At 42.3% G+C, this 25,249-nt stretch overlaps 1 protein-coding gene across 1 annotated transcript; it reads left to right on the top strand.

Moving 5' to 3' along the window:
* Positions 1–772: 772 nt before the first annotated feature.
* Positions 773–24,582, top strand: slc6a15 (solute carrier family 6 member 15; the record flags this gene model as incomplete). Its single annotated transcript, XM_079224220.1, has 11 exons — positions 773–1,076; positions 9,602–9,759; positions 11,006–11,132; positions 11,225–11,406; positions 16,312–16,422; positions 18,239–18,480; positions 19,452–19,650; positions 20,410–20,602; positions 21,550–21,709; positions 22,418–22,580; positions 24,100–24,582. The coding sequence occupies 11 exons, from the start codon at positions 773–775 to the stop codon at positions 24,475–24,477; spliced, it is 2,217 nt and encodes a 738-aa protein (XP_079080346.1). The 3' UTR covers positions 24,478–24,582.
* Between the last annotated feature and the right edge of the window lie 667 nt (positions 24,583–25,249).

Below are 25,249 nucleotides of genomic sequence, written 5' to 3'. Positions count from 1 at the left end.
TGACTACTACTCATTATATGAATAATTTCTGTAATATTCATTGAATGTGCTGTAACCCTGTTACATTATTCATTCTGGTCACATGACATCTATTGCTTCTGTCCATCCGGGGAGAGGGATCCTCCTCTGTTGCTCTCCTGAAGGGTTCTTCCCCTTTTTTCCCTGTGAAAGGGTTTTTACTATCTTTATTTGGGGGAGTTTGTCCTGATCCCATGTGAGGTCCCGGGACAGGGATGTCGTATGTCACGGTTCTTACGGTCATGGAAAACCTGGAAGAGTCATGGAGTTTTAAAATGTTTTTTTCCAGGCCTGGAAAAGTCCTTGAAAAAAATAAAATCCTAAAAGTTTTGGAAAAGTCATGTAAATGTGTTATATCCATGTGTTCATGACGTTCATTTACGCTGAGTTTGAAATAATTAATATGCTTTTAAAAGAAAGATGTTTGTCATGGAAATTTGGTTTAAAGTCATGAAATCCACTGTCCAGAATGTGTATAAACCCTGAATACAAAATTAACTGAATTGAATTGTCTGTTTACTAACTGCAATATTTCCTCTTCCGCCCACAGACGTTTGGTGATAATGACGAAATAAACCGCTTCCTGATCGCTCAACCCTCCACGAACCGTCTCACAACCCCCTGCAGCTTAAACAGTTAAAAAAGGTGACTTTCTCTCCCCGTCTTACTCCCTCCCACCCCTCCACGAGACGCCGGCCCTGCATCCACCCAGAAAAGACGTTCCACCCCCTCGCCCCTTGCTTCGCTTTATCAAATGCCCAAAAACAGCAAGGCCGTCAAGAGAGAGCTTGACGACGATGTCACCGAGTCTGTCAAGGACCTGCTTTCCAACGAGGACGCCTGCGACGATTCCTTCAAGAAGAGCTCGCTGATCGTGGACAACCATGGCGGGGAAGGGAAAGAGTGCGACGTGGAGGAAGGCGGCTCGGACGGCGAGGAGGAGGAGGAGCGCCCGGCCTGGAACAGCAAGCTCCAGTACATCCTGGCCCAGGTCGGCTTCTCCGTGGGCCTGGGCAACGTCTGGAGGTTCCCCTACCTGTGCCAGAAGAACGGAGGCGGTGAGTTACATTTGTGGGACAAATAATTCAGTATATTGATGGTGACGGTGTTAACCAACTTTGATCATAAAGGAAACTAGTCAAAGGAGGCAAAGCATAGTAGCTGCTCCAAAGCTTTCCGTCCCAGGTCAGGGTGTTCCTGCTTCACACACACCCAAAACTGTGTGAGTGTGGATGTGGCAAACTTCATCTGGAGGCCACGGTCAGATGACACTTCCAGGAGTTTTTCCTGATAAGTGACAGGCAGCTTGCTTCCGTTTGCTTCAGACAAGAGAAATGGGTTCCTCACCCAATCCAGCTGTACAGATTTATCCTCCATGTCAGGAAAGTAGGAGTGAAAATCTTGAATCGAGTTGGTCAAATGTCCCACTATGACCGACTTGACTGGAGCTCTGTCCACATCCTCACCAGAGAGAAAATCCTCCACCTGAGGAAAGCAGGTGAAATCTCCCTCTGCAGAGGACCTTCTCCACAGCTCTGCCTTCTTCAGGAAGCCACCCACCTCGTCATACAGGTTTAACATGCTGGTCTCTTTGACCCACCTCGTCATACAGGTTCAACATGCTGGTCTCTTTGACCCACCTCGTCATACAGGTTTAACATACTGGTCTCTTTGACCCACCTCGTCATACAGGTTTAACATACTGGTCTCTTTGACCCACCTCGTCATACAGGTTTAACATACTGGTCTCTTTTGCCGCAGAGACACATTCAGTTTGTATGTATGTATGTATGTATGTATATACATACATACATACATACACACACATATATATGTATGTATGTATGTATGTATGCATATACATACATACATACATATATATGTATATTTATTTTTTAATGCGCGCTACGAATCCTCTCTTGCTGCCCGTCATCGAGGCCGCTGCGTCCGTGCAGATGTTGCTGCAGGATTTCCAGCTCATTCCGTTTTCACAGAAGAAGGTGATGACAACATAAACAATGACATACAAATCTTCTTTGGCACTTGTCCCTCCGTGTTTTTAGCAGCATTGCTGCTACGCTTCAACCACGACTTCATTGTTTGAGTTTTAAGGCGGCAGTGATAGATAGACGGGTAACGACAGGTGGCGTGTGCCAGGTTGGGTCAAACTATTCTGATATGGGGGAGACTCTAGGTTTTTAGGATAATTAAATTAAATAGCCTACTTAATATAAAATTCAGTTTGTGAACTTACACTTCTGTTGTATTGAATCTTTGTCAAATAACTATTTTTAAAGGATTTTTGAATGGATGCTAATTTTAAATAGATTTAAAAAAAATCTCACGTACCCCCTGGAGTGCCTTCACGTACCCCCAGGGGTACGCGGACCCCCATTTGAGAACCACTGCTATAGAGGAAGCTAGCCAATATCATAAAGGAAACTAACCAATATCATAAAGGAAACTCGCTAATATCATAAAGGAAACTTGCTAATATCATAAAGGAAACGAGCCAATACAATAAAGGAAACTAGCCAATATCATAAAGGAAACTAACCAATACCATCAAGGAAACTAGCCAATATCATAAAGGAAACTAGCCAATACCATAAAGGAAACTAGCGAATATCATAAAGGAAACTAGCCAATATCATAGAGGAAACTAGCCAATATCGTAGAGGAAACTAGCTAATACCATAGAGGAAACTAGCCAATACCATAAAGGAAACTAGCTAATACCATAAAGGAAACTAGCCAATATCATAAAGGAAACTAGCTAATACCATAAAGGAAACTAGCCAATACCATAGAGGAAACTAGCCAATATCATAAAGGAAACTAGCCAAAATCATAAAGGAAACTAGCCAATACCATAAAGGAAACTAGCTAATACCATAAAGGAAACTAGCTAATACCATAAAGGAAACTAGCTAATATCATAAAGGAAACTAGCCAATACCATAAAGGAAACTAGCCAATACCATAAAAGAAACTAGCCAATATAATAAAGGAAACTAGCCTATACCATAGAGGAAACTAGCCAATATCATAAAGGAAACTAGCTAATAACATAGAGGAAACTAGCCAATATCATAAAGGAAACTAGCTAATGCCATAAAGGAAACTAGCCAATATCATAAAGGAAACTAGCTAATATCATAAAGGAAACTAGCTAATACCATAAAGGAAACTAGCTAATATCATAAAGGAAGCTAGCCAATATCATGAAGGAAACTAGATAATACCGTAAAGGAATCTAGCTAATACCATAAAGGAAACTAGTTAATATCATAAAGGAAACTAGCCAATATCATAAAGGAAAGTAGCCAATACCATAAAGGAAACTAGCCAATATCATAAAGGAAACTAGCTAATATCATAAAGGAAACTAGCCAATACCATAAAGGAAACTAGCCAATATCATAAAGGAAACTAGCCAATATCATGAAGGAAACTAGCCAATACCATAAAGGAAACTAGCCAAAATCATAAAGGAAACTAGCCAAAATCATAAAGGAAACTAGCCAATACCATAAAGGAAACTAGCCAATATCATAAAGGAAACTAGCTAATATCAACTAGCTAAGATCGCAAAGTCTATTTGAATAATGTTGATGTTAAAATAAACAGTAACACTTGTTAAATATTGTTCAGATGTGTTATTACCACTATATATGTTACTGGTTAAGAGTAAATGAAGATGGCACACAGCACAAATTACAAGCGATATAAAAGGGTCCCCGACTCTAGGGCCCTCTTGCATCTTTACAAAACATTGTTCTTGTCATTAAAACTAGGCTACATCAAATTATTCCAAGGTATATTCTCTATTTTTGTATTGAGAACCTCTTGACTGGAAGGGCGATTGTGGTTATTACAACGTCGGTTTTGTTTTCATAGTTCTTCCGTATCATTTCTATCATTTTACAAACCGAAGTAATCGTCCTGGGAATGCGACAACAAGTCCAGCGGAGCAAGAAACACGATCCTGAAGACGATAACGCAGGATGTAAATAAGACAACAGGTTCGCGCGACTTTTACGTAAATCAAGCGCACCCAAAGCGTCGGTAATAACGAGGAAAAACAACGCTTACGGCACGAGGAGGAGGACAAAGTTGCACCAGGAAGTTTGTCTTTAAAACTCTTTACTCAGCAATTAACATATTACCAATAGTGAAGCTGGCCAAAACTAAACGTCATAATTAACTTGAAGTATGCTTCAAGTTAATTCAGCAACAATGACATCGGAATGAAGCGGCAGAGCTTTTCACAGACGTGTAATGACGTGGCGCTGGATGGTTCAGATGCAAAATTAGATTAAAGCCGCATAAACCGCACGCTCTGAACGGTGCAAAGAGGTCGACTCCGCAGCACTTCTCTAATTTCTGAGACATCCACAGTTGTGTGTTACAAGAGAGGACAAACCAGGACAAAATCAATTATGGATGTGATCCACTTCTGTGGCCTCGCGTCAGTCAGGGCTTTTAATGATAAATCACACCAATGTGAGAGGAATTGGGTTTCTATACTCTCAGATACCAGAAGTGTGGTCTCCCTCGCTTGTGTTGGGGCAATCTCCTCCCAAAGGTCTCAATGTATCGCCCAGTTTAAACTCTTGGACGCTATAAAGGCTCCTGATTAGTCCTTGAAATGCACATCTAAAAAGTGATCAAGTCTGCCTGTGTGAGTAAGAAACATGGAGGAAACAAAGCCCGTCCTTCTGTTTGGCACTCGTCTGTCAAAACCAGACGGCTCAGTGACCTTCAGGGTCGACACTTGAGTCACGTGACCGTCTGTCGGTGCAGTCTGCAACAGTTCACCAACAAACTACAGCCAAACGATATACATATATATTCTCTGTGAGAAGCTCTGGTGCCATTGATTGTAGTATAATAATAACAACATTCAACCCCCGCTGCAATCAGAACCACATCCCCCACAATGCCCTGCTTGACTCTCTCCTCGCTGAGGGCTCACTGCAGGGTTAATACTCGTATGTGTGTGTGTGTGTGTGTGTGTGTGTGTGTGTGTGTGTGTGTTTGTGTGTGTGTGTGTGTGTGTGTGATAAGGTGTGTGAAGGTGTTGCTCTTCCCACCTGGAGATTACGTTGAGCCATTGACTGTCCCAAGAGAGCTGATTAAATGAAACCGTCTCAGACAGGATGTAATCTCAATCCAAGTGTACTTTATTTATATCGCCCGTCATCATTTAGCGTAGAACAGTACAAGTAGAACAGTACAAGTAGAACAATACAAGAAAAAAAATGCCCAAAATGCCATTCATATGGAAAACAATGGAGGAACATTTTCCCTCCTGTTTGAACAACCAGATGTGGAATAATTTGTTTAAAACGTATTTTATAAATCTGCCTTTTATTGATTTTTCCTTATTAGATATGACATTATTATAGGGCTGGACTATAATTATATTATTACTTATTGACTTCTAGAGATGATGATATGACCAAATTGCAAACTGTCTTTGTTTATTCATTGTGTGTATTCAGCATCACGTAATCTCATGTGGGATTCAGGAAATCATATTCTCTCCTGGGATAATTGCAAAAATTAATGATTCATTTTTACAGAAATCTGTGTTAAGCAGAAGAAGTGAAAAGAACAACAATGATTATTAAACACAAACATTAGTAACTTAAATATACAGTAAAAAGCCCAGCTCTGTTTGTGCTGATTTATGTTCTTATGAGTTTGTTCATGTTTGTAATTTACACAAGATCCATCTGTTAGTGTGTGTGTGTGTGTGTGTGTGTGTGTGTGTGTGTGTGTGTGTGTGTGTGTGTGTGTGGCATCGTGGAGAATACAGCGGTCTGGAGCCAACGATTCCTTTCATTACCGATTAATCTGTCAGTTATTCTTTCCATTAATCGCTTTGTCTACAAAATTATAGACAGAAGTGAAAATTGGAAATCCCCCAAAGTGACATAATATTCAAATATTTTGTAAACAAAGCCAAAGACACTCTGAGTTACAGCAGGGAGACACATTACTCAAGCAAAAAGCTGTTTGCTGCCATAATAATTCTCTTAATATAAGAACCTTTTATAAAAACACACCTATTTTTAGGCTTCTGCTCGAAGGTTGCATACCCAAACTAAAAAGGGTGTATCTCTGCAACCACTAGGGCTATTTGAATACTTGTGTGGTGTTATAATAAAATGTACACATGTGAGATTTTGTTCAGAAGTCTAAATATGTGTAAATAAATGAAGATGACACACAGAAAAAGATGAGAAGGTTTCAGTTCCGCCTATAAAAAAATCACTTTCAGGATGATTATTTCTTTGAAATGATGCAGCTGTAAGGTCCAACTCTAACCCAAATCATAGCTCAATATGTGAACATTCTCTAACCCAAATCATAGCTCAATATGTGAACATTCTCTAACCCAAATCATAACACAATATGTGAACATTCTCTAACCCAAATCATAGCTCAATATGTGAACATTCTCTAACCCAAATCATAGCTCAATATGTGAACATTCTCTAACCCAAATCATAGCTCAATATGTGAACATTCTCTAACCCAAATCATAACACAATATGTGAACATTCTCTAACCCAAATCATAGCTCAATATGTGAACATTCTCTAACCCAAATCATACACAATATGTGAACATTCTCTAACCCAAATCATAGCTCAATATGTGAACATTCTCTAACCCAAATCATAGCTCAATATGTGAACATTCTCTAACCCAAATCATAACACAATATGTGAACATTCTCTAACCCAAATCATAGCTCAATATGTGAACATTCTCTATCCCAAATCATAGCTCAATATGTGAACATTCACTAACCCAAATCATAGCTCAATATGTGAACATTCTCTAACCCAAATCATAGCTCAATATGTGAACATTCTCCAACCCAAATCATAGCTCAATATGTGAACATTCTCTAACCCAAATCATAGCTCAATATGTGAACATTCTCTAACCCAAATCATAACACAATATGTGAACATTCTCTAGCCCAAATCATAGCTCAATATGTGAACATTCTCTAACCCAAATCATAGCTCAATATGTGAACATTCTCTAACCCAAATCATAGCTCAATATGTGAACATTCTCTAACCCAAATCATAGCTCAATATGTGAACATTCTCTAACCCAAATCATAGCTCAATATGTGAACATTCTCTAACCCAAATCATAACACAATATGTGAACATTCTCTAACCCAAATCATAGCTCAATATGTGAACATTCTCTAACCCAAATCATAGCTCAATATGTGAACATTCACTAACCCAAATCATAGCTCAATATGTGAACATTCTCTAACCCAAATCATAGCTCAATATGTGAACATTCTCTAACCCAAATCATAGCTCAATATGTGAACATTCTCTAACCCAAATCATAGCTCAATATGTGAACATTCTCTAACCCAAATCATAACACAATATGTGAACATTCTCTCTGCAAAGGTTGACTTTGATAAAGTGAAGCAGAACAAAGTTAGAGAGGGTTTAGAACAGAGAACATTCAGGCGAGGACTTATTGGGGCCCATTGGGGCTATTTGAATGCCATTTGAATTTTCTCATGTACTAAACCATATCTTTCACTTGTATATTACTTATGGTGTTCAATCCATCCAAATACAGCAGTTTTGGGCTTTTATAAAAAACAAAATCATAAAACAACCTATGATTTACAGTTTTATATAACAATCGCTCAGTTTAATTATGGGTTGAGAATTAGTTTGTGCTCACCAATAACAGCGTATTAATAGTGTATTCTTAATGCACACGTCTCCTCTGTAAACACCTGAGCTAGCACCGTGAAGCACCCGGCAACCACCAGTTCAAAGCCAGAGCCTGCTGTGCCGAAAGGTTATGGATATTTATTTCATGGATGTCACCACATCTGGTGGGAAACCCTCCGGGCGTCGTCCCGGGTTTTTTTTCTCACTCCGCCGTTCGAGTATGAATGAACTCATATTTAAAAGTTTAGATTACGATGAATCATTCCTTGTTGCTCACACTACAGGTATGCAGATCCGCCACGCCCCTTGTTCCTGCACATGTGGCAATGCCTGAAAAAAAAACTATAGAACACAAACACGGAAATGGGACTCGTCTGTACAATGCCCAGACAGGACGAACCAGCTATTTACTGTAAGTGATCGGTGAGGGAAGAGCTGGGAAACTATTTTGAGAAGAGATGAAATGCGCTCCTGTGAGGCTGTTTGTTTTCTCAAAAGTGTTTGAAATGTCCAAAGGAGACTGTCGAGGGTTTCAAAGGACAATGGGACCCGATGGGTGGGGGGGTTTGATGCTGAATGATGTTTCTTCCGAGAGTGAACTCTGTACTCTGTGAACCAGAATTAGACGTTTTAATATTAGAAACCAGCTGGTAACACCGTACGTACACAAACCGCTCCCATCCAAGCCGAACTGAGGGCCAGCAGGACCCGGGAGGGAAGGATGTGAACGAAGGGCCCCGGCCTGATGAAACAATAAACGCTGTTGAAACAGGGATGACTCTAATCACACAAACAATACTCCCCGTGACGGAAGTTTTGACGCCGTCACCGAATGACTCACAGCAAACACGACAAGTTAACATCTGATGTTGTGGTTCAGACCGTGAGAGTAGTAGGGGTGGTGGTGGTGGTGGAGCAGAAAAGTTAACTAAAGGGGATTTTCAAATGATCACTGGTGTGTGTGTGTGTGTGGACCAATTTCAACCAATTTTTTTTATTTGCCATGCAGTTTTAAAATGATGCAATGGTTTCTGACAGATATCCGTGGGTTGAGAGTCTCACCACCTTCAGCTCACACACACACACACACACACCCACACACACACACACACACACACACACAGGAGGGGAAGACAAACCACCCGTCATAAAACAAGAAAAAAAAGGCCACATTATTTTGAGAAAATCCGGCTTCACTGACATTTCTTTTCCAAACAAAGAGTTTACGGTTCTCTCGTTCTCTTCCAGCACATCATGTGCCGCTCACAAGTGCTCTCGACTGTCACAAGCGGCGTTGCCCTCCCCTGTATTTCATCGCACCACACTCCTCCAGCCCGCCTTAATGTTAGTCATCCGCCCTGAGACCTTAATTCTAGAGAGGAACGCCGTCTTCGCGATGCGCCTCCAGGTATTCCCACTGCAATTAAGGTCATTTTAGACTTCCAGAATTATTCGATTGCGCCACACACCGTGGTTGCATCATGCATTAGGTGGAGACACACAGATGTGTGTGTGTGTGTGTGTGTGTGTTGGGGAGATAACCTGACAATAGGCCTTCTGTTAAAGAGGCTGCTTTTCATGTGCTTTGAGGCAAACGCGTCACCATCAGGAGGACATCATGTCGAAGTTATGTTCACGTTTTGAGGGAGCTGTTTGTTTGTTTGAATATAAAGCCTGTATATATATTTGCATGTGACAGATACAGAGATGTGTGTGTGACCACGTGCTTTCCTGTTTCCAGGGAACCGAGGTGGCGTGGCCTTGTTATCTGATGACACAGTTTCCGCTCCTTTGCACGCGCTTCGTTCAACTCGTCCCCTCCGTGTTTGTTTTTGCCCCGGCAGGAGCGTACCTGGTGCCCTACCTCATCCTGCTGATACTGATCGGCATCCCGCTGTTCTTCCTGGAGCTCGCCGTGGGACAGCGGATCCGCAGGGGCAGCATCGGGGTGTGGAACTACATCAGCCCTCGGCTGGGGGGCATCGGCTTCGCCAGCTGCATGGTGAGTCACGCGGCAGAGCGGAAGAGGCGGGAGTATTTTCGGAGGCCCACCCCGGAGGTTACCGTCGCTCTGGTTCACCTTGACAAAAACGTTGATGGGATTTTTCCAATGGATTTGGGATTATTGCAGAAAATACAATCTGTGGCGAACAACAGTAAAAAGCTAACGCTAGGATAGAAACAAAGTACACCGAAAACATTTACCACAGATCTTATTTCAGGCATAGAACCAAGAGCCAAGTGCAACAATTCAAACTCATTTCCTGGTTTTAGGATTCTCTATGATTCTACTTTAATATCAGCATTGTGAAATAAAAAGGTTTGCGGAACATTTGAGAATAGAATAACAATTCTTCTTCTTCAAATATAAGCAATTTTGAGCCGAAGAAGACTAGATATTATATGCGGCATTTTAAAAATAACAACTGAATAAAACTGTATGGCGTATCAGGAAGTGATGTATTTTAGCAGTAGCAATAGCTATCTGGCAAATTTCATTTTAGTTCTTTACTTTGAGAAAACAATTGTACGTTGGTCACTTATAAATATATAAATAAGGCGAAAAGCGAGAAAACAGTTCAGTGTTTACGTTTGTTTTGCTCTTTTTGTCGTAATAAGAAAGGTACTGAATACATGTAGATCATGTTTGGTGGATAAAAAATATCCGTTAATCGTTTTTAGGAAAACAGAAAATACAATCTGTGGCCAACAAAAGTCAAAAGCTAACGTTAGGATATAAATAAAGTGCACCAAAAACATTTACTGACATATTTTATGTTGTAGAACCAAACTTAAAATCTCCACAGATCTTATTTCAGGCAAAGAACGAAGTGCAAAAAATTCAAACTCATTTCCTGGTTTTAGGATTCTCTCTTATGCTTCTTTAATATCAGCATTGTAAAATAAAAAGATTTGCGGAACATTTGAGACTAGAATAACAATTATTCTTCTTCAAATATAAGGAATTTTGAGCCAAAGAAGACTTGATACTGTATGTGGCATTTTAAAAATAATAACTGAATAAAACTTTATTGCGTCTCAGGAAGTGATGTATTTTATTTCCATGTTTCCAGCAGCAGCAATAGCTTTCTGGTCAATTTCCTTTTTAGTTCTTTGCTTTGAGAAAACAAACAAACTAAACATGACGATACTGTACATTGGGCTCTTTTTGTTTGGTGGATAAAAAATATCCGTTCACCGTTTTTGGGCTTTTGTGTGTTGTTGAACTCGCCTCTCTCGCCCTTAAGGTGTGCTTCTTCGTGGCCCTCTACTACAACGTCATCATCGGCTGGAGCCTCTTCTACTTCTCCCAGTCCTTCCAGCAGCCTCTGCCGTGGCACGAGTGTCCGCTCATCAAGAACAAGACCAGTACATGTGAGTCGCAATCCTGAGGATTCACCGGCATCGAAGGCTTTCCCGTGGCTCTCGTCAACCAGCGAAACTTCAACCGTTCTTTCTGTCCGCAGATGTGGTGCCGGAGTGCGACAAGAGCTCGGCCACCACCTACTACTGGTACCGCGAGGCCCTGGATATCTCCGACAGCATCTCCGAGGGCGGAGGACTCAACTGGAAGATGACCGTGTGCCTGCTGGTTGCCTGGTCCATGGTTTGCCTCGCCATGATCAAGGGAATCCAGTCCTCCGGGAAGGTAAGGAGGATTCTGGTACTACAACAGCGGCCTATACAACCACTCAAATGTTACTCTTGCAACCTGCGTAATGTGAAGCGGTGACAGAAACAAAAAGGTCATTTCCCGCCAAGTGCTTTTGGAAAAGCCTCTCACGCACAATTAGCTCACTTTAAGGTCGAGGCTTAGTGAGCCGGCCGGTCTGCAGACACCGCTCAGTGAGTACCGTAATGTGACGTGACAAATTTTACTAATGATACGAGTCTCAGATACGAGGGCTCATGTGATCTTGTGAGGGATTTCTGGCTCAAGCTTACTTTAGCTTAGTGTAGCAAAGCTGACAGTGGCGTGACTAGCATCCGGAAGGATTAGCCCAACGGCTAAAAGGTTGGCGTTTCACTTGCAAACTCATTCGGCTCTTCTTTTACTTTTTCCCTTCTTTGGGAGACGGGGGGGGGGGGGGATCTTTATCTTTATCATTCCACATTTTCTCATATCATATGACAAGCATTAGCCGGAGCGCTTCCAAGTAGCTTGCGCTAATTGGAAGAATGGCCGCACTTTTTAATCTTCCCATGATAAGCTTTGATGGGGAAGTCATTTGATTTCGGTCTTATCCCCAACTTCTTGTGTGGGGGAAAATCTATTTCAGTATATTTCAGGGATCACAGTTTTTTTTGTCTGTAAAAGAGTACGGTCTTAAAGAATTTGAATCAACTTAACTCAATGAAATGAGTCTTTGTAAGAGGGCCTAAATCACGGGGAATTAACACCCGGCTCTGCAGCTCAATTGGGCTTTTAAGCCTCTTTTAGCTCATTATTTTGGTTTTATAGCACATTTAATAGATGGTTCGGTCTCAGCTGCATTCATCAACTGTACGCAACTGTTTCCGACACAAAGACTCTGACGAACCCACTGAATGCAAACCTCCCAACACCAAACAGTAGAGACTCAAAGTTAGCGAGCAGCTGGTGAAGGAAGGGGAACATTTAGCAGCTAAAGACCCAGGCGTTTCTCACAGGAGGTGGTGCAGACCAAAGCAGAGCAAAAACATTTTAATTTTAATTCATCAGGTAGTCAGAAAACTGTTTTTATGTAGCTGCTAACGATGCTAACAGTACAAATAGCAGCTACCATGGGTCGTGGTCACATTATCAACGCTAACCGACGTATTAGCGCACTTTAGGTTAGCTAGCTAGTTGGGCACACACACACTGGGTGCACAAACATGCACGCACGGCTATGTAACACAAAGCACAGAGACGCTGTGATTACAGCCAAAGACTGAATACATAGATGGATAAGATATGGTCAAATACAACAATGTAAGTTTGCCACTTCTGCAGAAAGTAACTAATTATGAATTAACTATTAGACTGTAAGCGCGGTTCTTTGTAATGGAGGGTCATCAGCTAGACAACGTTTCCCTCCTCCGATCCAGACATTGCCCTTCGCTCAGGTCTTATCCCAACAGCTGTCATCTCTCGCGCTGCATTCACCGCAGACAGCCGCAGACAAAAACAGCGAGGAGGTGATTTTAATCTCGACCTGCGCCACGACGAGTCTCATTTCTACCGTCTGCAACATCCTGCTGCCTGGCAAGAAACGGCACCGATAACCACAACCATTGTCACAATCACCATCACGTGTTCGAGTAAATGAAGCGCTTGCACTGCCATCGTGAGAATAAAATGAGCTGCCCAAGCCAAGATATATAAATATATATATATATATATAAATAACCGCTCGTTTTTGTAAAGAGACAAACAGAACTGGTTGATTGTACAGTTTGAGCCAAATGGTCGTCCTCCAACAACCCGGTGTGTCTGGATGGCCTTTTGAGTTGGCCAGAGTAGAAATGGGCCTGAACTTTCCCTCCAAGGAGGCCGGCGCCGAGTGCGTTTGAAGTTTAATCAGAGCTGTGCGGCACACAAAAGAATATTAATGGCCTCTTCTCCACCCGTGTGCTCACAAAAGCCTTTTTTTTCCCGAGGAATATCCCGGCCGCGATCTGCATTTTCTCTCCCGTGTGTGTGTGTGTGTGTTTGTGTGTGTGTGTGTGGGCGTGAAAGGGATCAGGCCATTTTGGTAACCATGGTTATACGCGCTCTTTTGGCTTGGCTTGATTGTCAAGAGTGTCGCCCAAAAAAAAAAGAGCGAGGGAAGGCATTAATGGATTATTATGGGAGGAGAGAGGCGGGGCTTGTTGTGGGTTTGTGGTAAAGTAGTGGTGAAATTCCTCAAAAGTATTTGAATGTTGCTTGAATGATGTAATATTTTAGACGTTAAATAACCATCATGGGAAAACCCGTCGCTTCGTCTCAGTTTGTGACGATGACTGTGACCTTTGTGAGAAGTCTCTTCTTCTTTCTTTCTTTATGGAGCGTAATACTGAGGTTACAAAGGAGCAGATATCTGCTTATCGCACTAAATAGCAGCCTGTTTGGCTTGGTGCTGACCAAGGCCACCACCGTCTTCTTCAACAAGAGGGTTACTCAGTCAAAGGGCCGACGGGAGCTGCAGCTGAGGAACGTTGTATTTCAATTATGACATTTTACTTTAGAGTTTTAGCAGGGAGCACCTGGAAAATATATATCTTTTTCAAATCTGGAGGACATTGCATCACGTTTCATTCTATCCAACTTGTTTTAAAACGGTTAAGAATGTTTGGTAAAGCTACTCTTGCTAGGAACAAACGTCTCAATTGTGTGTCGGGAGCCAAACTATATGAGAAGTAGAATGAAGTAGAAGAACCACAGAGAGGAACATATTAGAGTTTAATGCTCTGTCACCGTCTGTCATAGCAGCGAGATCATCAATGAAAGTGTCCTGGAAAATGTCCTCTAGAAATAAGAGGGCACCTTGTTTTACTGGTGTGTGTTGGGTTAGAGTTATATGTGCTGTCCCGTATTTCAAAGCTGTGATTTTTACACAATTTAACATAAAAAAAAACGAAAAACGTTGAATCTGTGCTGTCGCCACGAGACGTTTTAAAACGTTTCTTTGCTCACGAAAGGAAAAGAACAACAGGATGAATTCCTGTGGAGGTAGAAATAGTTTTAGCATTTCATTACCAGGGAGCCAAAACAGTCAAAGTATCACACAAATACTTTGTTTAAGGAGAATCTTTTCACGCCTGCGGGCAAAATAATCGTTAAACTTCACAAACCTTGACTGAACTTTTTTAAATATCCAAGGGAATGCCGCTTTAGGGTGCATTCCCCATCCCCCCTCCTCCTGAGACGAAACATTACTCGGTCTCCTCCGGAGCTCCACACATGGACCACCGTGTAAGAGACTCTGAATCACTAACCGGGCTCATGACTCAAGCCCAAACCATCTCATTCACCCGCAGCCGAGTCCGTGAGTCCTGGAGGCCGACGCGTCACCGAAAAGGGAAAGAGGCCCGCTGTCTAATTGGCACTATAATTGGACAAAAGGGGGCTCGCACCCTGCTGATGTATAGAGTGCTGCAGGGAGGACGGGTTTTCTTTTTTAGGAGAACAACCATGGAGTTAGCATCACACCGGTTCCCTCGACAAAGAGCCGACGGGACTGTTTTTTTTGTCCGTTTACGGTACTTTCAGGTCATGGAAAACCTGGAAAAGTCATGAAATTTAAAAATGGTTCTTTCCAGGCCTGGAAAAGTCCCGGATTAAAATGAAAACCCCAAAAGTTTAGTAAAAGTCATGTAAATGTGTTATATTCATGTGTTCATGTCGTTCATTTATTTGAATTAATTAATATGCTTTTAAAAAAAAGACGCTCAAAATATAAGCAGGCATACATACAGACATCTATATAAATGTGTGTTATTGTCTCTCATTTATTTGTGTCATTTAAGGTTTACTGTATGCATTGGAATTCTCATTGTTAGTTTAAATACTACATTTACTCACTTTTTCATGTTTACACCCAGATTTCACAAATTGTTTGGTCATGGAAATTTGGTTTAAAGTCATGGAAATCCACTGGTTAATTGTTGTTAAGAAAATCTTTACAAATAAACACCACTTTTATGGCTTTTGAAGCGCGAGTGCAGAAATAGGGAGCTAACGTTATCGGCTATAGACAAACTACACCACGGTCACATGACTTCATGTGTTCCAGGGACGACTTTTAGGAGTTTCATTTGGCAACTTGTTGGCAACCGCCTTTAAAAAAGATATTTAAACACTTCAAACGTCACAAGAGGGGTATTTACTGAAGTATTTTGTATTTAAAAGAGCTTCTGAGCTTTTGGGTTAACCACAGACTTTATTACGATAAAAACCCGTTCAAACGACTCAATGACTTTGAGAGGAGGGAACCGGAAGAGGGAAAATGCTGACTCAGTTATTTCAGGGTTTTAGGACTCATGCCTGCAGAAAGCTGTCGGTTTAACAACGTTCATGGTACATGAAGGCACCGCTACTTGGACATGTATTGTCAAAAACACACACAAGAAAAGTTTAACTCAACAAAAAGTGCCATCAACGTGAGGCGGAGCTGCTCAGCTTCTCAGTCTCGTTTCTGCACATTTTCATCTTCCCGTCAGGTTATCACTGCATCGAGTCAGGCAATAAGATCACACAACATTTATGTTGACAGTTTTATACAAACACACACGCTCTTCACGTCTGTCAAGTGTTTGTTTTTTATGACAGGAACTGAACAGCTGTTATCATCTCATAGCCAAGATTAAAAATACATAAATGTAACGCTACTCAGTATTCTAGAAACCAGTAATAACTGGCACTGAACGAGACATAATGTACATCAGAATCAGAACCATTTCTTTATTTGCCAGGTATGTTACACATACGAGGAATTTGTACATTAGACATTTACATTGTGTCCTCATTGCTCAAAGATTCCCCTCATAACTAGTGTTTATTGATGCATTAATCCCAATAAGACGTCTAACGGCCCGCTGTCTGCTGCAGGTGATGTACTTCAGCTCCCTGTTCCCGTACGTGGTGTTGATCTGCTTCCTGGTCCGCGCTCTGCTCCTGAAGGGCTCCGTGGACGGGATCCGACACATGTTCACCCCCAAGGTAACCCCAAAGGAACCACCACTGTTCTTCTCATTGTCTATCAGCTGACGTTTGTTTTGTCTGTGACTTATCAGGGAAAGAAAGTGGTAAATAATATTTTTCTAGAGCCCACATATCTTTTTTTGGGTTTGACCAACAGTGCAAACATGAAGATATTAAGTTTATTATCATATATGTCAAAGAAAAGCATCAAAACAAACATTTGAGTTTATCACTTTTGCTTCAGAAGTGATTAAAATGTAAATAGATTATCAAATCACCATCAAGTAATCATCTAAGTGTTACTAAATGTAGAAATATAGTCTTTTCTGATACCTAATATCCTCCATTGATCAGGAAAATACTTCAAATATGTGTTGTAGTCTCAAACAGACACTGAGCTGAATCCCCTTCCATAAAAAAAAAACGTCTGAACCCTAAAACATATCATCTGCGCTGTGATTGGCCGGCTCCTCGGCCAATGGCACGGCAGGCTGTGGAATCATGTCGCCATGGAAACAGGAGTCACTGAGGCTTTACATAACCTCCCAAAGAAAAGCAGCCGAGCTGTCTCGCTGCCTCGGCTCCTCGTCTCCTCATCTCCTTGTCTCCTTGTCTCTGTTTCCTCGTCTTTGTCTCCTCGGCTCCTCGTCTCCTCTGCTCCATCTCCTCGGCTCCTTGTCTCCGTCTCCTCGGCTTTGTTTCCTCGTGTCCTTGTGTCCTGGGCTCTGTTTCCTCGTCTCCTCGGCTCCGTCTCCTTGTCTCCTCAACTCCGTCTCCTCGTCTCCGTTTCCTCGGCTCCGTCTCCTTGTCTCCTTGTCTCCTTGTCTCCTTGTCTCCGTTTCCTCGTCTCTCTCTCCTCGTCTCCGTTTCCTCATCTCTTTGTCTCCTCGTCTCCGTCTCCTCGTCTCCGTCTCTTCGTCTCCTCGTCTCATCGTCTCCTCGTCTCTGTTTCCTCGTCTCTTAGTCTCCTAGTCTCCTAGTCTCCTAGTCTCCTCGTCTCCTCGTCTCCTCGGCTGACATCTTGCGACTTCAAACAACGCGTTCTGCCTCCATCTTCAAAGTCTTTTCTACTTTTCAAATGTCAGCTTTAACTGAAGCCGAAAGCATCCTTAAATAAACATAGAGCACATCATTTAATATTGCTATTGTATTCTTCTTACTGTTTTTATTTGTATTACTGTTTTACTGTTTATTTATATTATTTGATTTTATTTACTATATGTCTCTGCTGCAATCCTACAATTTCCCCACTAAGGGACTAATAAAGGATTATCTTATCTTATATAAAACAGGAAAAACACACATATATATAATATATATATAGCATATATATATATTATATTATAGTATTAATATATTATTAATATATATGTATATATTAATATATTATAAATATAATATTATTATTATATAATATATATTAATATATAATATTATTATATAACATTATATATATATATATATATATGTATATATATATATATATATATATATATATATATATATATATATATATATATATATATATCAACTCAAGGTCCACTTACTTGCCTTTTCTGTACTTTCAACCACATGTCAACGTTCACACTTCAGTAGAAGTTCGCTGCGTCGACATTGTATTACTTCTGCTTCCCTCAGCTATAAATAGATTTTGTTTTTGATGTAATTATCTGCAAGCAAGATTTTATTTTAAAAGTCGTCCTTTGGGACCTTAACTTGAGGATTTTCTCATTCATTTTATCCCATTTGGTCACATCTCATTACGTAGTGGGAACCCTAAATGTCGACCGTGTGACCAAACTCAAGCCGAATTCTTCCTGTATCGTCCCCTCAGCTGGAGATCATGCTGGAGGCCAAGGTGTGGCGCGAGGCGGCCACGCAGGTCTTCTTCGCCCTGGGCCTCGGCTTCGGCGGCGTCATCGCCTTCTCCAGCTACAACAAGCGGGACAACAACTGCCACTTCGACGCCGTCTTGGTGTCTTTCATCAACTTCTTCACCTCCGTGCTGGCCACCCTGGTGGTGTTCGCAGTGCTGGGCTTCAAAGCCAACATAATGATCGGCAAGTGTGCCACACTGTGAGTAGCACGAGCCTCCTCGCACGTTTAGGGTATTTATAGACCGACGCCGCAGCTTCCTGCAGACCATCAAAGAAAGATCTAGAAGTTCACGTGTGAACGTAGCGCATGGGGAAATGGTGACGGTTTCTTGTTGAAAGGCAAAAACATTGTCGTATTTGTACTTTTCAGCAGTGAAGGGGACAGTTTGGAGAGGAAATGTTCTTGCAGGATTTGAACAAATTATATTTTAGACAACTTTACAGTCTCTGAATATGTTTTATTTGAAGGATTTTGAAGTTAAAGTTCAATAAACCCTTCGTTAGCGTAGCATCGGCCGCTCAAGCTAATTGTTTCAGCTTCTTCTTCAGGCTAATCTAGTGGATTTGGAGCAGGCACTGGTTAAACACGATAACCAGGAGATATACGTTTCTAAAACATTATGTTTCTACGTTAAAAAACCTGTGGAGGTAACGTTAGCAGAGTACGCTAGCTACTAAAAGTATACTGAATAAAGTGAATAAAGACCCAACCAGCCATGCAGGAACAGTGTTGTTCCCTAATAATCCTTAATTCCCTTTGTAGACACTTCTGTCTGCTTCTCTCTGCCAATATCTCATAATTCAAATAGTGCAATTAGTGGCAGTGTGGGCTCCATGGTGGATCTGACAGCTTGACAGAGTGCTAAAACTAAAACTAAGGCATGACCCGCCCTCCTCTGCATCCGATTGGCTGGTTCTCGTTGCCTTCATTGATTGGATTGGTTAGGTTTAGGTGGATTGACGCATTTGCTAAACCCCGCCCCCGAACATGAACTGCCCAATCATAGCGCAGTACCCGTAACTAGACATTTAAAGATGTTAGCCTTGTAACTGCAAGCTAGTTTGCAACACTAACTTTAACCAAGAGATAAATCTTGCCACGATTATCTTTGTACACTGCATATGTGCTGCAGAGCATGCTTTAAACGTTTTGGTTGTTGTTTTTTCCAGAAACACTAACAGGATTGTGTCGTTGTTGGGGAGCGACATTGAAAGAAGCCTGATCCCCCACCACATCAACCTCACAAACGTTAGCCAAGTGAGTGTTGAGGACTACCACCAGATGATCGATGCCATCAGACTGGTGAAGGAGGACCAGTTCGACAACCTGAAACTGGACTCCTGCAGCATCGAGGATGAGCTCAATAAGGTACCAATAGCCCCAAATATTCATTTATACCGTTTGGTTTCTCGCATGAATATCGTAAAAACACTTTTCACACAGCATTCAATGAATAGTTTGACATTTTGGAAAATGCCCTGATTCGCTTTTCTCCCAAAAGCTAAAGTGTAAAAACAACTACTGACTTCTCTGCTGCTCAAATGTGATGACGTTAAGCTGCCGTTAAAGTCCAACACGTACTGCACTGTTCTTACGGTCATGGAAAACCTGGAAAAGTCATGGAATTTTAAAATGGTTATTTCCAGGCCTGGAAAAGTCCTTGGAAAAAAATAAAATCCCAAAAGTTTAGTAAAAGTCATGTAAATGTGTTATATTCATGTGTTCATGACGTTCATTCATGCTGAGTTTGAAATAATTAGTATGCTTTTAAAAGAAAGACGCTCAAAATATAAGCAGGCATACATACAGGCATCTATATAAATGTTTATTCTTTTAATCTTTTATTGTCTCATTCATTTGTGTCATTTAAGGTTTACTGTATGCTTTGTATTCTCATTGTTAGTTTAAATACTACATTTACTCACTTTTACACCCAGATTTCACTAAATGTTTGGTCATGGACATTTGGTTTAAAGTCATGGAAAAGTCATGAAATCCATTGTATGAACCCTGTTACTGCTAATCTTTCACAATAAAAGCTTTAAAGAGAAGGGACGGCAAAATTAAAAAATCCCCGGCCGCTGATGTGCGACCTCCTCTTCTTCTTCTTCTTCTCTCCTTTACCAGGCGGTCCAAGGCACAGGCTTGGCCTTCATCGCCTTCACAGAGGCCATGACCCACTTCCCGGCCTCGCCCTTCTGGTCCGTCATGTTCTTCCTCATGCTGGTGAACCTCGGCCTGGGCAGCATGTTCGGCACCATCGAGGGCATCCTCACGCCGCTGATCGACACCTTCAAAGTCCGCAAGGAGTTTCTCACAGGTTAGAGAGCCTTCAACTCATGCAGGGTTTCAGAGGAATGCTTTAACTGTGTTCACAGTTGGAGTCATTAAACCTAACGTGTCTGTAAAGGGAGTTCAGTAAAGGGATTGTGATCCCTGTAATCCCAGGATGTCGTGGGTGCAGGATATGTACAAAGGCGGTAATGGTAGGACATCTTGCAAAAGAGGGCGGATGCAGACTTCTAGTATGTTGAAGTTAGTTTATAATCCCTGCATGTCTGTGCAGTCTGAAGCAACTCAAACAGAAAATAGACGCTCCAACTTCTCGAAAGAGGGACGTTTGGTCTCGTATTATAATATAATTTACACATATTAAAGAGCCACTTAAACTACTGTGGACAGCAACAGCAAAACACTCACATTGATGCTCTGTGGTAACTAGAGATAGCTATCGGGGGTCGCTATGAAAAGCGCTCTTCCTGTTTTGGTTTTAAGGTTGCGAGCTGGTGGAACAAACATTTACTTCTTCATGATAAGATAAAAAAAAGTAGTCTATTTCCAAGAGAAACATGTATATTGCAAAGTTATAATGCCACAAAGCCTTAAACCCTCAGTAATGTTGAGTATTTTTCTATATCTGCGGGCAAAACAACATTAAAATCATACCTTCTTCACTATAAAATACATCTGGTTTGACTTGAAATCAAAACACTATCACTGAGTCAACGTAACCTTTACACGGCATTCAGACCAAGAAAAAACTAAACAAACAAAGGGTACAAAGTCCCCAAAATGAGTCAAAGAGGAATATTTAAGAAAACAATAACCGAAAAGCTCCACCAGAAGCAACAACACAGCGGGGATCAGTGAACAGATGTGGAGCAACTCAAAGCGCTTTCAATGGGTCCTGCTCTGCTGAAACACACCTGATGCCGTCTGCACGTGTCAATAAAACCATGATAACGCATTCTTGCTTCCTGTCCGCAGTGGGCTGCTGCGTGCTGGCCTTCTCCATCGGCCTGCTGTTCGTGCAGCGCTCGGGGAACTACTTCGTGGCGATGTTCGACGACTACTCGGCGACGCTGCCGCTGATCATCGTGGTCGTGCTGGAGAACGTGGCGGTGGCCTGGGTCTACGGCATCGACAAGTAAGGGCCCTGTTGTAGCCCTTTAACCCTACTTGTGTTTAGAGGTTGTACATGGGGGTTATATGTTATTGTAGCCCTGATTTGTATGTTTAATTTGATACCTAACATCTTTTGTTTTAGTTTTTTAGGGTTACACTAGTCATAGTTGGAGATGCAATTTGATTATTTGGAATAGGGGTGTCACAATAGGTGTTTATGTGAATAAATGTGATGTTACTAACACACACGTTTGATGATAAGCAATCAAGCTACAGTTATAGTTACAGATTCTCTCTCCAACTCCCTGCACTCGTATTTTGAGTGCAATTATTGCCAAAAAAAAGAACAACACAATATACAAAGTTTTAGATTCATTAAACTGATATTTTTTTGTATTTCTTTAGAAATCACCACAATAAAATCTGATATCGTGACAACCCTATTAAAGAAAGAAAACTACAGCCACGATAATTGCATTGCTTCATTTTTGTTTCAAATAGTTTTGGCAAAACATAAATAAAAAACGTAGAATTATATTTTTAGATGTATTTTTACACAAAGCCATGTTACTACATGGTATAAAGACTTGCATAAGCTTTAATCCTGCTGGTTTTGTGCACGCTGTGAAGTCATTTAAGTGGTAAATACGTTTTGGGATCCACAAAAAGGGAGCCATATATCCGATTCATAAATCAGCCTTATGAAACCATTGTGAACTCTTTGCTTCAGGTTCTTTGATGACCTGAAGGACATGCTGGGCTTCACGCCGTACCGTTTCTACTACTACATGTGGAAGTACATCACGCCCATCCTGCTGCTGCTCCTGCTGTGCACCAGCTTCATCCAGCTGTCCATGACGCCGCCCAGCTACAGCGCCTGGATACAGGAAGAGGTGAGTCCACGGGGACGCGGTTCAATGGGGGTGGAAGTTCTCCCACTTGGAACGAGTAAAAAGCTAAATTAAAAAGGGTTCAAAGCAAGTGAGGCAGGGGCTAAAAATGGGGGGTTAAAGTGTGTCACGTGTTCGAGGCGTCTTTTAAACCGCCGGGACAATCAACAGGATGCGCCGTCCGCCGCGGGGACACGTTTGATCACAGCGAGAGAAAACCGGAGCGAAGGCCGGATGGGACAAAGCGTCTCTCTGCTTGTACTCAAACAAAGCTTCAGCTCTGACTGCGGTTCACCACTTATCTTACCTGAGTGAGCGCTCTGATTGGTCGTTATTCGACTTCAAGTGCAGACTACTAATGCAATCAACCAGACAGCTGGGGGAGGCAACCGATAATAACCTTCTTTTTCCTTATTCTGTTTTTTGGGGATTCATCGTTTAGTTTTGATTAATTAGTTAGTTTGAATTAAGATATTCAATTTACGCTTGAGAAGCTGAATCTAGTAGATGCTTTGGCGTTTTCCCTCCATGAGGTAATTATTCAACATCTAACATAAACTTGTAGGGAAAAAAGCAAAAAGGCCTAATTGCTGCAAGAATGATGTGATTTTTCTGGATTATTGCAGAAAATAATCTCCGTGGCAAACTAAAGTTTATGGCTGACACTTTCTTTTTCACAAATGACCACTTTCATGATTTGTGAAGTGTCAATGCAAAAAGCTAGCTTAGGTCTCCTATCGATTTAAAACCAGGCGGCAATTCCGGTTCTTCCAAGTAAAGCCGATGCAGAAGTGCATTCTCTCTCCTGACCACCAGGGGGCGACTCCTCTGGTTGTATAGAAGTCTATGCTTCATGTGTTAAAGCTGTGTTCTCTCTCCTGACCACCAGGGGGCGACTCCTCTGGTTGTATAGAAGTATATGCTTCATGTGTTAAAGCTGCATTCTCTCTCCTGACCACCAGGGGGCGACTCCTCTGGTTGTATAGAAGTCTATGCTTCATGTGTTAAAGCTGCATTCTCTCTCCTGACCACCAGGGGGCGACTCCTCTGGTTGTATAGAAGTCTATATAAATGACTCTACTTCTCTTGATGTATTCCCTCAGTAAATATTGTAAACATGAGTTTATGTCTCAATCTCTAGTTTCAAGTCTTCTTCAATACAGCATGATGTTCATTTAGTAAATGATGGTCATTTAGAGTCAAACAGACCATAAAGCAGGGGATGCTTTAGGGGCGGGGCTACAAGGTGATTGACGGGTCGCTGCCAGAGCCATATATGGCGTCACTTCCGTTCATTGGTTGGAAAAAGCCAAGATGGCAACGGCCATAATCAAAGATGGCGACGGCGAAATCGACGAACTCCAAGACTATGTCCACTTCTTATATACAACCTTATATACAAGTGTTTTACCACCTCTGCCGAACAATTTTGACAATTTTCTTGAAGTAAACCCTGTTATTACGGTCATTTAAACCCTAAACAACAAAATAAAGACATTCCAACATGTGTTTCTCCCTGCAGGCCAGAGAGCAGAAGCTGATCTTCCCCACGTGGGGCATCGTGGTCTGCATCTCCCTGGTGGTGATGGCCATCTTGCCCGTGCCCGTGGTCTTCTTCCTGCGCTACTTCAACATCATCGACGACGCCGCCAGCGGCCTCTCCACCGTCTCCTACAAGAAGGGCCGCATCATCAAGGAGACCGCCCGGCCGGGGGAGGACGACGACACCAGCCTGATCCGGGGAAAGTCGCCCAGTGAGGCGCCGTCGCCGATGCCCGGCAACAACATCTACCGCAAGCAGAGCGGCGGCGGCCCCGAAGCAGACACCGCGCCCAACGGCCGCTACGGTATCGGTTACTTGATGGCCGACATGCCGGACATGCCCGAGTCGGACTTATAGACTGACCGGCCGGTCACTCCTCCCTCCTCCACCCCTCTGTGTGCGTTTAGTTGGCCGTATCATACATGTATATTTCACTTGTACTGTATATTCTCTGTAGATATCGTAGCTGCTCTCTGATTTGTCGTCTCTGAACCTTATATAACTGTCCAACTTTAGAAAGTAAAACAAAAAAGTGGGAGTAAACTCTTTCCTTCCCCCACTCGCTTGGTCGTGTCCCAAACTCATGTCTGGCTCCTGCTTCCTCCTCTGCTACCGGAGAGGTCGGAGAGGATACCGTAAAAGTCGGGTTACAAGCCGCTACTACCTTCGGTGGTTGTCCCCGCTGTAGCAAGCTAGCGCTACTGCTAGCTCCCCGCTGCTGCTGCTACTACTACTGACGGCGTCCCCGCTGCCCGAGTCGGGCGTCGAGCCAGGGCTGATCCCGCTACCTTCGGTGGTTGTCAGGGAACTAGCGGGGAGCTAGCGGAAAGTTAGCGGAAGTTGGTGGGGAACTAGCGAGAGCTAGCAGCAGTTAGAGGGGAACTAGTGAGAGCTAGCGTAAGTTAGCGGAGAGCTAGCGGCAGTTAGCCGGGAACTAGCAGCAGCGCTAGCTGGCTACGGCGGCGAACTAGCGGGACACCCACCGAAAGTAGTAGCGGCTTATAACCCAACTTTTACGGTAGTTGTGAGCGATAAGGTCAACGCTCCACCAGGAAAGGGTCAAGAGGTCACGTTTGGGGCCGCACCTTTATCTGTGGGTAGTGTAGGTCCAGCCCGCTTCGAGTCCTGC

Source organism: Taurulus bubalis, assembly GCF_910589615.1.
Source record: "Taurulus bubalis genome assembly, chromosome: 9".
Lineage (NCBI taxonomy): Eukaryota > Metazoa > Chordata > Actinopteri > Perciformes > Cottidae > Taurulus > Taurulus bubalis.
Note: the sequence above shows the minus strand (reverse complement) of the source record. Positions and strands in the feature narration are given on the sequence as shown.